This window comes from Tachypleus tridentatus, chromosome 8 (assembly GCF_004210375.1).
Source record: "Tachypleus tridentatus isolate NWPU-2018 chromosome 8, ASM421037v1, whole genome shotgun sequence".
Taxonomy (NCBI): Eukaryota; Metazoa; Arthropoda; class Merostomata; order Xiphosura; family Limulidae; genus Tachypleus; species Tachypleus tridentatus.
In genome coordinates, this window is record NC_134832.1 from 40,427,768 (window position 1) to 40,445,114 (window position 17,347).

Sequence of the window (17,347 nt, forward strand, 5' to 3'; positions counted from 1 at the left end):
CAAAAGTCAACGTGTTAAGTTTCAAGTTTTTAAAAGGAAAGCAGCATATATCTGTTAACAAGCTAAGGTATTTCACTGTATTTAGAAAACCTTAACTTGAGACAGCACAATCAAAATCATGGAAAATTAGATAATGAAAAATTGTGCAACTGGAAAAAATGAGGCAATTTTTTTGTCAGTAGTGAAGTGACTGAAATATGTAAATTGTGCTGTGTATGTAAAATAAATTGAAAACATTTAAACTGTTTTATGTAACAATACTTATTTACAGACTATTTATAATGTTCTGTGTATCAGTAAGATAAACCAAATAATGAAAATGGAAATCCACTGTTTTAAAAAGAAGTAAATGTAGAATATGTAGGTAAATTTCTGTAACAGTAAACTAACTTAGAATATTTTGATATTTTTCTGTCAGCTATTATTCTATATAACTGTATCTGTGTAACTGTTTTCTGTGTGAAAGCTAGATGAGGCACTTAACTCCTTTATTTAAACTTAAAACATGAAATGTTAATCAACAAAACCTTGGTTTGTGAAAGATCAAAATAATAATTCCATAAAGTTAAAGAACAAATGGTGGATGGATACAAGTGTTCCCCTGTAAATAATAATAGTGGTTGTACATTTATCAGTGACATTAAACTACAATATAGCTTTTCATTAATATCAGGCAACTACTATATAAAGGTAATAAGACTACCTCAACTCTTCAATTTGTCATGTTAGTATTTTCTTACTGATTAAGTACTGGCAGTCGAAAAGCACTTAGTACTGAACTAAATATATTCATGGAAACTTAGCTCTAATTTCTCTTCTGATTTTTCCAGATATTTATACTAATTTTAAGCTGTAGTACTGAAAGGTGTGTATGGACAGGAACTACTTGTAGACAACATTGTGGTTTCTACCGTAAAGAATTTTACTAATTGCTCAACATGCTAAATATAATGTAAAAACTTGATATTTCATATATAATGGGACAAATGTCACATTTTATACACATCAAATGTGCAAAGGTCAAAATTTAAAAATTAGCATTTAACAAATTTTTAGGTACAGAAATGTTTCACAAAATTTCAACCAAATTAGAGTTCCTGTACAAATCCATGGCACAGATCCAGGAAAAACAAACCTATCCACTGGAACCATGCCTGAATCACCTTCTTAGAAGTCCTATTTTCCTATAATACTATAACCAGAATAAAGACTCAATAAGGATGACAACAAAATATTATCTAAAAACTGACTTTAGTTAGTTCCTACCCATACAAGCCTACTTGAGACATTTATATTACCTAAACCTTCACTCAAAGAAGTACAGAGAGAGGTTTACAAGTTATCCAATCAGTTCAAATAAGATGACACCAGAAATAACATAAACACTGAGTAACTGTGGCCACTAAATTGTAAACAATGATTTTAAGTCATGCATTTCACTATGAATTCAGAATTTAACTTCATGAAATACACCATAGATTCTAATGAAATAATGTACAGACAAAAGCTAAACATGATTAATTTGTTTATAATCTGGATATAGCACCATTATATATACTGTAAAAATCAGAGTGAAATATAATAAATTCTTCATGGTTTAACTATTTAACATGCCAAAGAAATAAGATTTTACAACACAGCTTACATTATAGAGTTGAGACTTAACATCATGAAGGATAAAGCCTAAAATAATGAACTAAATGTAATATCACAAAATATACTAAAAAATGAAAGTGAGGCACTACAAAGATAAATACAAAATCAAAGCCTAACATATAAAATATAAAAACACTAAAGGTTTTAATATCATGAAAAAAAATCAAAAATTAATAGAACAGGTCTGAAGATGTTAAAAATACATACAGAATCAAGAATTAACAGTGAAACATACATTAAAGAAATGGGTCTACCCTCATGGGATACATTACAAAATCAAGAATAATATTACAAAATACAATAACAGTAAATATCTGGCATAGTGAAAAGCAAAGAATTAGGATTTAACATCATGATGTATTAAACAATAATTGTCTGACACCATGAAATAAACTATAGAGTAAGGATATAATACTATAAATGACAACAAAAATGTATCTTTATAAATTACAGTGAAAAAAAATGTAATGGAATCTATGAATTACTATTATTGACATGGTGAAATACATTTAAACCTGAATGCTTGAAATCATGGCTATACAACAAAACTACGATTTAATTGAATAAAATTCACATGAAATACTTTGTAGAGTTGAAGCTTGATCATATAAACTTCACTGTAGAAAATATGTTTTAATAAATCGAACTTCTCCAGGTTTTAAAATAGTCAATTCACGATATGAATTAATAAAATACACCATTTAATCCACATTAAACAAATATGTACTATACTGTTATATCATCATTAAATAACACAAAATACAGTGTATAACTAACATACAAATTAATAAAATAATTTTTTAATCATGGTTTGATAACACAAAATACACCATATAGATGAGATTCATTAATGATTTGCAGTTTAATGTCAAGATTTTGACTAATAAAATACAATGTGACTTAAGCTTTAATAATATGAACAACATTGCAGAGCCAATTGGGATTGGCAATGTAAACTACATTATCAAGTAACAATTTAATAATATATTACAATGAAATGTAAAGGTTTGAATCAACAAGAAACACCATGGAGTTTAGGTTTGATAACATGAACTACACTGTAGAGTCAAGGTTTAACACTGTTGACTTCTAAGTTTAAAAATGTGAATTAAATTGCTAAATCCAGGATAACATGAACTGCACATGGTTTAAAAGTTTGAGCTACTTTGTTGTACCAACTTTCTTTAATATGAACTACACTGATAAGTAAAAGTTTATCACTGTTTACAAATACAAAGAAAGTTCCATAACAAGAGCTACAGTGTATGGAAAAGTTTCATACATGTTTTATTTCTTGAACTATAATGGTGAATTCATGCAAGTATCTTAAAAAGTATTGTAGATTCATGCTATAAATGTGTATTAATTCAAATTTTCACACTTCCTACTCCTTTCAAGAACAAGTTAATGAAATGATCTGAATAAAATTAAAATTTGATGTTTTAAAGCAAATAACAAAAAAGTAAAATAATAAATAAACTGAATCAGGTATTAGCTAGCTACACATTTATAAAAACGTTTGTTTGACATTTATAAGTCAAGAAGTTTTTGTTTAAAAACATAGGCATTTTTATGTAAACACTGAAACTCTTAACTACTGAAATAAATATAATTAGACATTCATCTGGCTGTTTTAAGTAAAATTATTAGCTTCTGAAAATAGCAATGGGGTCAAAATATTTCATGAAAAATGTATCAATTTTAAAGCTTTAATTTTAAAGCCATTGATGTAAGAACAATAATACTTTTTTAAAATTTAAAAAAAATATTAAATAATAAAAAAGTTATGACAAAAAGAGTGTCGTGTTCACAGATAGGATTTGAGAACAGATTAGTATAGATAATTCAGGCTTATCTCGCGGCCGCACATTTTTTTCGAATGTAGACTTTCTGTGATTCTTTGTTTATGTTTTTGTCGAGATATGCAGAAACAACAAACATTCACGTGATTGCAAATCTGTGCTCTGATTGGTTAACATCAATTCAGGTCAACACGTTCTGGTTTTCTTCGCGGCAAAACAACACAAAGAGGGGTTGATCTGAAAAATTGCGCTCCATGCGCCACGAGCAGCCGCACAACTTATTCCAGTGATCGGCGTTTTTATCGGTTGCCTGTTCATATAGTACGCACGCAACAAATAATTTCTTTTGTTATAAACAACAATAAACATTTGTAGATTAAATTTAAACCAAACACATATATCTGAAAGTCACAACATGGTCGTAAAACGAACTTTTATTTAGACACCAAGTTCAGCGTATTTGCAGCAGGCTAGCATTAAAGTGGTCGTACATCGCGTGCGCGGCCGCCAGCGTTGCTACTGAAAAGTTCTTGATCTTGTTTGATAGAAAAGTACGAAGTTTTTTAAATTCTACAAGTATTTATGGAAAAGTCTAAATGATATCATGAGAAGAAGAATTAATTGATGTATCTTAAAGAAGGCTAATAAAACTGAAATGTGACTGACATATAACAGAGCAATGTCTACATGACACTGCATAAGTCAATCATCACGTGTATGATTTAAAATATATAACAAATACTAATTCCAAGTAAAAGATTTCTGACTCTCATCATCAAGATAAACAAAAATGTCAAGTATCTGCAGAGCTGAAAATATAAAAATATGCATATTATGTAGCTATTAATTCTATAATTGATTTGATATTTTTGTTCAAATACATCAGAAGTGATATTTGAAATTTGTAAAGTACTGATTTTTTTTAATCATGCAACAACTTTATATTTTAGGAAACATGAGAGATGGTATAACTTGCTCCTATGCTACTGTTTAGGAACCAGAGACTGTGATCAATTTTATGATTTTTTTTCTTAATGTTTTTAATTTACTGACTGAGGTAGGTCTGACAGTGTAAAAGGTGCAGACCAGGTTGTGGATTTGGAATGGTTTTTGTTGTGTGAAATAAATAAATAAGTGAATTCTTTAATCTCAACTAATATATATGAAAAATACAAAAAATTATGGGTAAGATGTGATCAACATGTATAGAAAAACTGGCTATTCAACATGAAATTAAAATGGCAATTATTATTTAACAAGATTACACCTCTCCTTTGCTCTGACAATGAAGAGTTAAAAACTAAACACATGCACAATTTGTACACAGTATAAAAGACAAGTTTTTCATGAACTTATCCAATTAGATGAACTTCACCAGTTTTTTTAATGAAAAAAGGAGAAAAGTTTGGATACAATGTTTTTAAAGCATAAATTTAATTTTATCTTCCAGGTAAACAAAATAGGGGACACTAATACCTGCTTAATAAAAAAGTAGAATTTACTCCTAATCTCAAAAAAAAAACTTAGAAAGTATTAAATGAAATGTTATGAATAAACACTGATCAGACATCCACAGATTTGATGTAGTGGATGAAAACTCCATGAATGATCACTTGTAAAATATATACTGCTACCTTTTTGATAAGCAAAAAAAGAAGATGAATTTCCTTCCAACAAACAAGGATGACAAACTCAGAGATATACAGTAGCCTCTAGTTATACAGAATGCTGGATGAGCATCCAAGAAATGGATGAAATTCAAGAGAAAAGCATTAGCAAGAAACGTACTCTTACTCTCTAAATGAACAGAGTAAGAGATGAAAAGCTTGTGAATAAATATTTAAAAGATACATGTATTTACTATGTCTAAGTTCTAGATAAAGAGTGGATTATGAGAAATCTGTAAGTGAATATTAACAAGACATATTTATGTTTCTGACCACGAGATAAACAGAGTAAACGATTATTAACAAGATGTATACTGCTAACCTCCAGATAAACAGAGTTGATGAAGAAAATCCTCTTCATGGTTACTGACAGGACATACACTGTTAAGCTTTTGATAAAAAGAGCAGAAGATAAATAATCTGTGAATGAATATTGACAAGATGTACACTTCTAGCCTGTATTTAAATGAAACAAGATAAAACTCTTATGAATTACTGACTGGACTAAACTCTTATAACTGAACATTGATAACAAATATAAATATACTGCTATACTCTACATAAACAGAGCAGTTGTTAAAACTCCTGAAAATATCATTTATGAAAGTACTTTGTTACTCACACTAAGTGATGAACCAACAAAATTAAAAAAATTTACCTGATATAATTTTAATTCTTCTTCTATTAGATGTGTATTAAGTGATTTTACCATTCTGAGCAGTATCTTCTCATATACTTAAGTAATTCTTGTTTCATAAGTCTTGAAATAATGACTTCAGTTCTTAGCTTAGTTATTTTTACAATAGAGAAGTATAGTATCACCAAAGTAAGATGATCATTTTAAATTACTTCTAAAAAATACTAAAAATTTACAAGTATCACCAACTACTTAACTAAGCAGAGTTAAAAACACTAAGTAACTCAGCAGTTTACTGATGGAAATAGCTCCTCACAACTCACAACAAAATTTGGTAGGAATATCTATGACTTTCATAGTCCAAAGACTGTAGTTATCAATAACTTACACTTTTTGTTTCACTATTATTTATTAAAAATTAAAACTTCTAAAACATCAATACATTAATTTAAATTAAGATTTTTAATGTGAAGTAATTGTTTTGACATATGAGAAACAACTGTGGAAATAAAACCACAACCTTATAAAAAAAGAAAATTTTAAAAATAATGAAAAGTGTTAAATAAAATAAAAGAAAAACTTAGTTTTAACAGTGGATCGAAATGAATATTTTTTCAATGTATTAAATGGTAGTTAGGTTTTTCACCACTTTAACTGCTGTTCATAGTGGTGGTCAGTTTTAACATATCTTACACGAGTTCATTAAAAAGAACATAGATATTTGTATGAAATGAGATACCAAAATTAAAATGTTGATTTTTTAGAGTGGAACTATTGCTATAAATGTGTGTAAAATAAATAAAAGAAAACTGATGTATTCATTTTGAACAAATGCATATAGTAATTAAAAAGGTGGATTAAATAGTTTCAAAAAGTCAAAAAGCATATTTGTCTAAAGAGGTTTTATAAACTCAGATAGAAGGCAACCTAACCAATACATACTAAACAAATAAAAGCTCTGTGTAATATCTTCAGCAATCAGTAAGAGCCCTATAGGTTATTCAATTGAATACAAATTATTATATATTGAAACACATGTGAAACATTACCTTGAATGTTTTTTCATATATTCACACAGAAGTGACATTAGGCTTTTCAGACAATAAAAATATTTCAAAAGTCAAAGAATGCTCAATATTCTATTGCTTTCATACCTTTGTAACTCCAAACATTTTGTAGACAAACCTCATGTTAAGGTAAATAGATTCACTTCAGATACTCATCTGTTAACTTAGAGTACAAACCTAAAGCTTAGTTTCTTTATGAACCAGGTTATGCATTTTGTCTCATTCAACAGTAAACTTACTGCTCTACTTGATATAATTAAATAATGGGTTATTTCATTTTATATCCACAATAAAAGAACAACAACACTGTATATGTTGTCAGCTTCTGTTTCAAACATAATTTATTATAATGCATTTTTAGAGTCATAATATCACGACTATTTCACTCCTAATAAACTACACTATTACAATCTCATCCCAACCAAGTCATATCATAATTGCTTCATCCTCAAAAATACATAAATAATAATGTTTTGACTACTTCCCACATAAATCAATACATAATGCTCTATATCTGAGGTAAACAATGATTATTTCACTCCCAAATCAGTACTGTCTTAACCATTTCACTTTATATGAAAAAGATATCATGACTAATATATTCCCATGTAAATCATAGTATTATGATCATTTCATGCAAAATTATATTATATAATATAATTCATATTACCATAACCACTTCACTCCCAAAGAAAGTACACTGTCACATCCAACTCAATCCTACAAAGCTTGAAAAAAACTTCCTTTTAATCCAATGGATATCAGATATTAATGGATATTAATTTTAAACAAATTATAAAATTCAGTTTTCTTTTCTCCTATACCTTAATAAATAACCACATAGATTTAGTAAGGTACTAGTTTTCTTTTTAACTGAAGAAAAATGAAAACACATTCTTTATCTTAACCTAATGTATTTAAAATTATATCTCACTTCACCTCACATGAATAATACATAAAAAAACATTTTATCTGTTCCAAGGTAACTATATACATATATCTGAATTCTTAAAAAAAACACCAAAAAAACACCTAACTACTTTGCTTTCACCATATATTATTTTCTTTTTTCTACTTTATTCTAATATAAAATAACATTTACTCACTTCTTAATTTAATTACAAAATACTGTAACTTACACTAATCAATCAAGAACATGAAACAATTTTCAACCACAATTATTCTGTAAAACAGGTTAAACTTCCTTCCAAAACAATATCTGACCAAGACTCCTACTGCTAGGGGTCTTCCTCTATGTACAATCTTAATCAAGTATCTTCCTCTGTGTACAATTTCAACTGAACATTTACCACTACATACAATCTTAACCAAACCTCTGCCTCTATGTACAATCTTACTATTATGTATAATCATAAACAAACCTCTTCAAAAATGCAGACTTAACCAAACACTTTTATAATATTCAGTCGCAATTATATTCCCAGCATAAAGCTTTAATCAAATAAACTCTTGAAATATAATTTCCAAATATTAAACCTAAGTGAAAGTTTTCCAATACAGATATATGTATACAACCCCCAACTGAAAATCTTCATAAAACACTGTTTTAATTAAAAACATTCTCAAATTACAGCAAATGTAATTTTTACCATACTTCCAATATGCTATTCAAATTACAGCAAATGTAATTTTTTTTTACCATACTTCCAATATGCTATTCAAACAACCTTCTCTCATATTTGACCTTTTTCCAACACAAACCCTCACTAAAATCTCTTTCTAACATAGCCTTAATTAACCATATAAGTTCAACTAAATTTTTTTCCCTAAAATACAGACTGAACCAACACAAACTTTCAACTACAGATTCATCAATATGTTTTTGAATGCTTTGATTAAACAAACAATATAAAATTACATGCACCTTATATAATTTTTCTTTGGAATTATAGATCATGAAACACAAAAGATTAACTGAAGGCTCTTTGTTATGATATAAAGATTATGTGCAACATTATCAACTGATGTAATATGTTGAATATGTTGTAAAAATAAAATACAGAGAGTTGGGAGTTACTTTAAAGGTATTTTCTGCTCTAGGATTTTATAAAATAGTATGGTTCCAGAATAAGAGTTATGGTAATCATTATGTATGAAATTTGGCTAACAATTTTATTTGTTGTGACCAGACCTGTGGCTTAATCACAAAGAAAACTTTAATAAAAACATAAGTGTGTCTACTATATACCTAAATAAGAAGTTGTCCAAGTACCTCCATTTTTCTTCACAATGATATCTGAAATTTGCACTGATGTAGGTTAACTTTTCTTCAAAACATCTACACAATTACTACTTTAGATTAAATCTGCATGTATAAATCCACCTTCATTGATAATGTTTGTATAAGTGTGTTAAATTTGAGTTTATCTGTGTTGTTCAATTTCCTTCATAACACTTGTATACTAATTTCTCAAATTTTGTTTCACTGAAATCTCATCTTTCTCAGTCACACAAATATGACAACAATTCTAAAAGTACTTCACACATACTAAATTTCATCTAAAAGGACACACAAAAAGTGTTACTGATATGCAACAGTCAAAACTTTCCCAAAAATAAATCTATCTTAACCAATTCATATTAACACTTCATAATGTGTATTTAGGCACACATGTTCTTCAGGTCTTCGTGAGCTCCTAAGTTGGCTATGGTCTTTTTGATACGTAAAGCTGTCAGCCGTGCAGCAGGATTCTGATACCAACATTCTTTCATAATCCTAGACACAACACGCAAGGCCTAATAAAGAAGATAGCACAAGTAACTGTAGATTCCTAGTCTTAAAAGTTTAAGATGACAGACATATGGAACAAGTGATCCTTATAACATTCTTAAGAACAGAAAATTGTATGTAATATTAGCCATTCAGAAACATCAAAAACTATTAGACACAGATATATGGCCTACATACTTAAACACAGCTAGCATAAAAATTGATACTTCTATTTAATTATATGTATTTAATATTAAAGGATATATCATTCAGCCAAGTGTATATTTTAAACTATATTTTCATTGATTCATACAGAAGGAAAGTCAAGATAAGTCCAACATTTAAGACTTATATGCACAGAAATAAAATTAAAAGATATCTAATATTGTTGATAACTGACAAAAAGACCAAGAACTAAAAAAAATAAAGAAATAAAAAGTAAGAAGCATTTGAGAAAAACAAAGATTCAGAACAGAAAATATCATGAAAAAAATTAGAATTATCGGGATAATACTTATCGACATTTGGAGTTATTAAAAAAATTCATAGAGCTAACACAGAAAAATGTAACTGAGAAAATTATTAAACATAGTTGCGAAAACAGAAAAAACAGAGCTAATAAAATAAAAACATTACTTTTTGTTGTTAGGACTGAAAAGCTGGAAAAAATTACGATTACTAATAAAAATTGGAACATCATAACTATTTACACTATTACAACTGTGGATAATATGTATGACAAAGTGATATTTAACACAATCTTATGTACAGAGAAAGATGGTAGCTATGTGTTACACTTACTTTTCTCAATATTCTGCTGACAGCTGTTTGGAGTGTATCAAGAAATCTGCTAATTGCTGCAGATTGTATACAGAAATCATTAAATGCTATAAATGGTTGGTGTAACAAATCCTTTTAAACCTGTTCAAAACCCAGGGCTTTATTTTCCACTGAAATCGAAATAAACATTTTAAAATTTAGAAAAAAAAAAAAAGAGTTAAATTACAATTAGGCAACACAAAATAAGTCCTGGTGCCAAGTTTCTTGATGTAATATTCGATGAAAGACTTGCATGGTCAGAACACACAGGAAAACTTCACCAGTCAATCAGTAAGCTCATAAATCTCATAAGACTTATCACTGGATACAATGAAGATTGTACACCAGACACCCTTTCAAAAACATAGAAGACCAACCACAAAACACATTACCTACATGCCTAATAATGTTCACAAGATACTACAGCTTGGGCAACACAAAGTTTCATGATTAGCCCTAAGGCTCCTAAAATACAACCCTATTAGCTACCTACACAAAAGTCAGCAAAAAAAAAAAAAAAAAAGACTTAAGTTAACACAAAAATCTACATACAAAGCAGAAACCATGAAACCTCTCCCACCTCCACATTATATACAATTTCAAAGATGCCCTACAAACTATTATTTCCATACAACATATACCTCAAACAAACATGGACTATTAAAGAATAGCAATGTCTTGTTTTCCTGCCTGGGAACAGGACAAGTTCACTGGTGATCAAATTTTTTAAATTTTTGTATAATATTAAGTACTAGGGGTAAGGTTACAAGAACCAAACAACAGCTATTCAGGATGTTTAATTTTTTTTCTCTACCTCACAAGATTGCCATCTGTTTGGAATGGCTGGTCTCTGTTTATCAGTAGCCACCAGCCTTCTCATCTCTTCAATGGTAGGGTCAGAGGGCACCATGTCATAGTAGGGAAGTTGATAATCTTCATACATACCTGCATAGATAAGGATGGTTAACCTTTGCACTGATTAAAAAATTATTTGTGTGTTGCAAAACCTAGCACACATGAAATACATCAAACAAAATATTTCAAATATGTATGTACAAAATGAAACAGCAGTTCTCTGTTGGTAAATATCTGGTAAGTCAGTGTTAACAAAACAGGAAAAAACATAGATTTTGCAATTAATGTTTATGGACAAAATGTTTATGTTCTTGTTGAGCTGTTAAAAGAATATGTCTTATTTAATCATAGTCTGCTGTGAGATGTAAAATCAACTACCAGTTTCACCTCTCTTCGCTTTAAGATTACTTATTTACGAAGCTGGTATTGCTTTATTATTTATCTAGGTAAACTTATGATGGAAATAAGCTTGGTCTTATTTTAGAATTCAAAATATGATAAAAGCAAAAACTAAAATTGATGCATCACTGTTGTATTTATAAGTTAATCTAAGAATTAATTAAAATATAAAATAAAAATACAATAATGTAATGATACATATCATATATTTTATTGATTTTGAACAATAACTTGTTTATAAATGTACTCAAAGAAAATTTATCTTTTTCCAGTAATTTGTTAAAGTTCCACATATTAGAAAAGTAGAGCTAGAATAATATTTACTTTCTAATTATATAGGGTGATTCTTAAAGTTGTTACCTCTTTCAACTTATTATATAAAACATATTTTTTTCACATACATAATAATTTAGAGGCTTATCTATAGCTTATATACTGATAATGAAAATTGATTGTTTGGAGATATTACATTTAAAAGTTAAAAACCGATACGGACTAAAAAACAAAATTATATCACTTTTATTGTGTAAACATACCACCAACAACATTGCAACGCCTAGCAAGTTCCCATAGTACTAATCCAAAGGCATAAATATCAGCTCGTTTAAATGAATCGAAGTGGTTTAGATTAATGGTTTCATCAAGCACTTCTGGAGCCAGGTAGCGCTTGGTACCCACTCGAGAGTTAGGTGGGATGTCAACTGAATTGGTAGATGAGTCAAATCGTACAGCAAGTCCAAGGTCAGCAATAGAGCATGTTCCATTATTCTTGACAAGGATGTTCTTGCTTTTTAAGTCTCTGTGAGCAACAGCTGGTTTACCTGTTGTCAGACAGTGAAAGAACAATTATTAAAGAAAAAGTTCTTGCTTCCTTAGATCCTCTTATTTACATACAACATATTACAATATCTTCCTATATCATTTAACAATATGATGATGTCTCACAATAAAACAAAACTTCTTTACATTGTGTAATATCATTGCAACTACATTTAACACAAGAACACAAACATTATCAAATTTACCCTAAATATTTAATATACTGAGATCTATGATAATGAAAAAGTTTCTGATGGTATTTTATACCATGAAAAATAACTTCTATGAAACCTTTTAAAGTTTTTTTTATTTTGTTTCAACTAATTCAATATGCTACTGAACAACTCCCAATGCCATAAACTCTCACTTAGTTTACAAACATATTTTATTACTTAAGTGTTTTCCAATCAACATCTTTTCATCACTTTCTAAATCTAGATTCTTGTAATATATATCTCTCTGTTATTCTCTGAGCATGATTTCTTTGTCCAGACATTTTCTAGTTAGCCTATAAACTTAATTTATATGCTAGATGTCTCTTGGTTAGTTTATAAATCTAGTTTCTTCTTACTAAAACCTTCTAGCTAGTTTGCAAGTTTGTCTTAAACATTTCTCAATCAATCTCTAAATATAGTTAGTTACATGAATATTTCCCAATTAGTTTACAAACCTAGTTTCTTATTTCAGATGTTACTTAAGTAAATTCTAAACCTAGTTTCTATCTCAAATACCTTCTATTAGTTACTTCCTTTTGTATATGATTAATCTTAAGATTTTGGGTTTGTGTAATTTGACTGACACTTTAAACACTTTGAAAGTATACTTTACAATAACTCTGGATATAATAAGTATACCTTCATGAATTATTGCAAGTTTTAGTAAAAATTATCAGTCTTTTGTATACAGAAAATCAGATGTTTTAGCAAAATATTTACAATAAAGATTTTCCCTGTGAATATCTAAAGCTTTTACTGAATCAATCTGAGTGCAAGGTGATTTTAATATTAATAATAAAAATACAATTTTTTTCCTTAAGAGTTTTCATATTTCATTTGCATAACCTCTAAACTTTCTAAATGAAGTAAAGGTCATAACTTTCCTACACTGAAAATATATTTTAGACAGGAAATTACTTCCACTACATACATATCAATTCTCATCCAGTTCTTTTTTCTATTTGTTAAATTGTTTTCACATTCCACAAGTCTTTCATTCCTATATACCCCTCAGTTCACATAGTTTAATCAATTCATGTATGTAAGTTATCATGTGACAAACCTCCTACAATAAGTACACCTGCCACACATGATTCATGTGACTCCCTCTACCTTACTATCTCTTCAAGTTTAGGCAGAATAAAAAACCATTGTGGGCAGTAGGAAAAAGGGTGGGAAGCGTGAGCAGAACTGTCGGAAATATATTTTCAGTGAAGGAAAATTGTAAGTTCTGAAAAAGTACCTTACTTCCATCACATACATAGCTAGAATCCTGCATTGAATAGATGTAGGTAATGGTGACTAGGAGGAAATAGAAGCATCTTTCTAAAGTGTCTTCAAGAGAATGATACATGAAGAACTGCACCACTTCTGTACCAGGTATGCTCTTTACACAGATGTTGAAAATGGTTGACAACTTTGAGGAGCACAATGTGGGTATAAAAGTGTATGTACCTCAAGGTGGAGGAGTTGTTAGGGCATAAAAGACCATACATGGCAAGTCAACTGCTTCTAAAACTCAACTGCCAGAAACTGACATCCGTGCACAGGTAAAATCAAAACTATCCCATCGATAAGTCAACTACATTCCAAAACTCAACTGCTGGGAACCAACATCCATCCAAGAGGATCATAACATCTTCAAATTAAGTTCAGCCAAATGGAAGGAGAAATTCCACCATCAATCTAGGAACAAGGCACATGTGAGCAGTACGTAGTACATGTAGAGTAGGCTATCTTCCAAGGAAGATAAATTCCTCTAGCAATGTGTTGGGCAAAGTTGTGTTGGAGGAACTCAATACCTTACAGGATCAATAGGGATATAGGAACACAGCTGCATTAAGTCTCAGACAGATGCTTATACATGATTTTGTTTTGTTTTTTACATGTAAGTGAAAAGCCCTACCTATACAGTGCAGTATTTGAACTAAAAATATAAAATCATAAACATAATAACATTCACATTTGATATCCTGCACCTGTAAATGAAATATGTTTAATGAAATAATGTATTATTTTGCAGTACTGTGTTTTACTGTGACATATGCCTGTGAATGATGACGACAAAAACTTTTCATTTATGAAAGGGAGACTTACAATGAAGAATTAGAACCTCAAAATAAGTTAAAGCACAAAACATGTTATTCAAAACAATAACAATCAAAATGTTCACCTCAACTGATAAGATTCAGTATTACCTTCTAAGTTATCTAACTTAGAGCATATCAGCTCATAACATGCCTTTCTGGCATTCTCATACTAACTGTTATTTGAAACATCAAAACATGGTTTTCAATGGCTTTCTGTTTTGGTGACAAATGTAGTACTTAAATTTTCTTTTTCTTAATTTCTAGATGTCTGTATTTCTGTCTGACTGATGCTGCATTTTCTAGGAGTGCTGGTGTTACTTTGAAATTAGACATACCACCAATCAAATCAATATACTCTATCATTTTACTCTGAGAAACTAGAGAAACCTCTTGCATGTTCTCAACTAAAATTACTTTATTTATGAAGAACCCCTATTCCACACTGGCTTGTTCATGAAATAGAAGTAGTGGAAGTTTAAAAAATTTATAAACTGTTGAACTCTGACATGAGCTTCTCTTTCTCAGATAATTATGCAGGAACAAATCCACTGACTCATTTTTCAGTGGATCATAATCTCTAAAATAATGACAATCAGAATTAGGTAAGATTTTTACACTGTCTATAAAGTAAAATTATTCTTTCTTGGCAATTTTGTTTGTCCCTTCATCCAGATGCTGTAGTTCAATCAGCTTCCCTAACAGTGTTTTGAAAAGATGTTTGTAGACATCTGGCTTATCAACAATTTTGTTATGGTCAAGAAAGTCTAAATATTGAAGAAATGTAAAGATGACTGGTGTTTTCTCAATTAAATGTTTCACAACAATGTATAAAAATCCCTTACATTTCATATAAAACTGCATGAATGATAAGTCTGGAACATCCTGCATGTTTTGTAAAATAGACTGGGTTTTAAGCCTAAGATCATCTTCTTGTAGTTTACATGATTACCTTATAAAGTCTTGCACATCTATTTTCAGGAGTTTTGTAACACTTGAGCTGGCAGTATGTAAAATGTCATCTTTAATAAATTGTTTCATCAATTTCTTGATGCACTGTTCAAGGTGACCACATAGAAAGGGTGCTAGGGGACGTGAACTATGACATATCTCTAGAAATAGTGTGGTAGTACTCACTATGGTCTCAAAGAACGACAATTGAGCCATGGTAAACTTAACTGACACTGCCTCTTTGAAAGTAAGATATGAATAGCTAAAAGGTTTATCCTTCTTTTCTTGCAAAGCTTTCATATATTTAATTACATTTGGCCATATCTCAATAGCTCTTGTGGCAACAGGTCTATTCTTGAGCTGTTGGTGGCCAAAAAACTGAAATGGAAAGATTGATGATCCAGTAATAGTTATGTAGTTAGCCCTTCATGCTTTGAATAACCAGTGTAAGGCTTTAACTAGTTTAGCTGCAACAAACTGTGACTTTTCACAACCATTTTTAAAGGAGTTGTGAACCGTACAAAGGCGACAGCTTTCAAGCTTTTCCAGTTCACTGTTGGTCTATCCATGGAAAGTTGGATAATTTTCTTCATTCTAATGTTTGAAATGGATTACAATAACACAGGCAACAGATTTTCAGTCCTGTCATATCTAATGAAAATGGAGGTAAAGTGATGTGATACAATACATTCCCCGTACCTAATATGAATGTCCACTTGCTTCTCATTCAAGCTGCTGTTGTGAGATTCATTGAAGTACAATTTTATTCACTTGTTTCAAGCATGTAGCCAAATTATTATCAAAATATGAAGTAAGTCCAAAGCCTACAAGGTAAGCATGCTTGTCTTCACCACATGTGAATTTTTAAGCTATACTGCTGTCAGGAAACATTTGTTTAAATGTTTCAGAAATATTATTACAACTATTGTAGCTGAAGTGAGATGTCAACGTTTTACAACCCATATAATTTTGGCTCTAAGTACATCTATAAATGAAATGTTTTCAGTTATGTTAGCATGTGTATGCTAACTTGTACTGGTACTTGGTTTGTCCTGACTTAAGAATAAACTAATGCATAGATTACTGTTCATACGCTTCATGCTGTTTTTTATGCTTTTCCCCATCCCTGTGTGATTTAACAGCAGGTTCATCCATGTCTCCAAGGGCGAAAGTCTTTTTGCATACACTTCAGTGTGCCATATCTACATTTGCTAGCACTGGTTCAAGCCACATTCTATAAAATTTATTCTCTTTTCAGTTCTCCTGATACTTACACCTCCAAAGCATGATGTGAAAATAATTCAGAAACAGTATCAAAATGATTATCATACGATAATAGGAGTTCCAGAACTGCAAGTGGTTCTTTCCACATATTTTAGCTTTTTTCATACATTTTGAACAGTGTGCAGCAAAATTAATGTGACAAAATTGTGAATGCAACTACAAAACAAAACTGTCCTATGTAAGCTTATCATTGATTGGTCAGCTTGAGGGAATTCTGCACTTTGCAAATAATTGCCTCAATTTGATTCAGAATGTAACTAAATAAAAGTATGATAAATTCTGATTGGACAAATGCAGTAGGGAAATACCATGTTGCCACATTTAAGTTTCAGCTTTGCCTGGAGAGATTATTGCTAAA

The 17,347-nt window shown here is 29.9% G+C and overlaps 1 protein-coding gene across 7 annotated transcripts in view; it reads right to left on the reverse strand.

Annotated features, from left to right (window-relative positions):
• Positions 1-1,232: 1,232 nt before the first annotated feature.
• LOC143222232 (TGF-beta receptor type-1-like) overlaps positions 1,233-17,347 on the reverse strand; it is a 123,902-nt gene continuing 107,787 nt past the window's right edge. For all 7 annotated transcript variants that reach the window (XM_076448451.1, XM_076448450.1, XM_076448452.1 and 4 more), the window contains 3 exons: positions 12,170-12,454; positions 11,194-11,324; positions 1,233-9,586 (listed from right to left, as the gene is read on the reverse strand). In XM_076448451.1, coding sequence (XP_076304566.1) covers positions 9,452-9,586; positions 11,194-11,324; positions 12,170-12,454 — 551 coding nt within the window. In that variant the 3' untranslated portion in view covers positions 1,233-9,451. The remainder of the gene's footprint in view (positions 9,587-11,193; positions 11,325-12,169; positions 12,455-17,347) is intronic.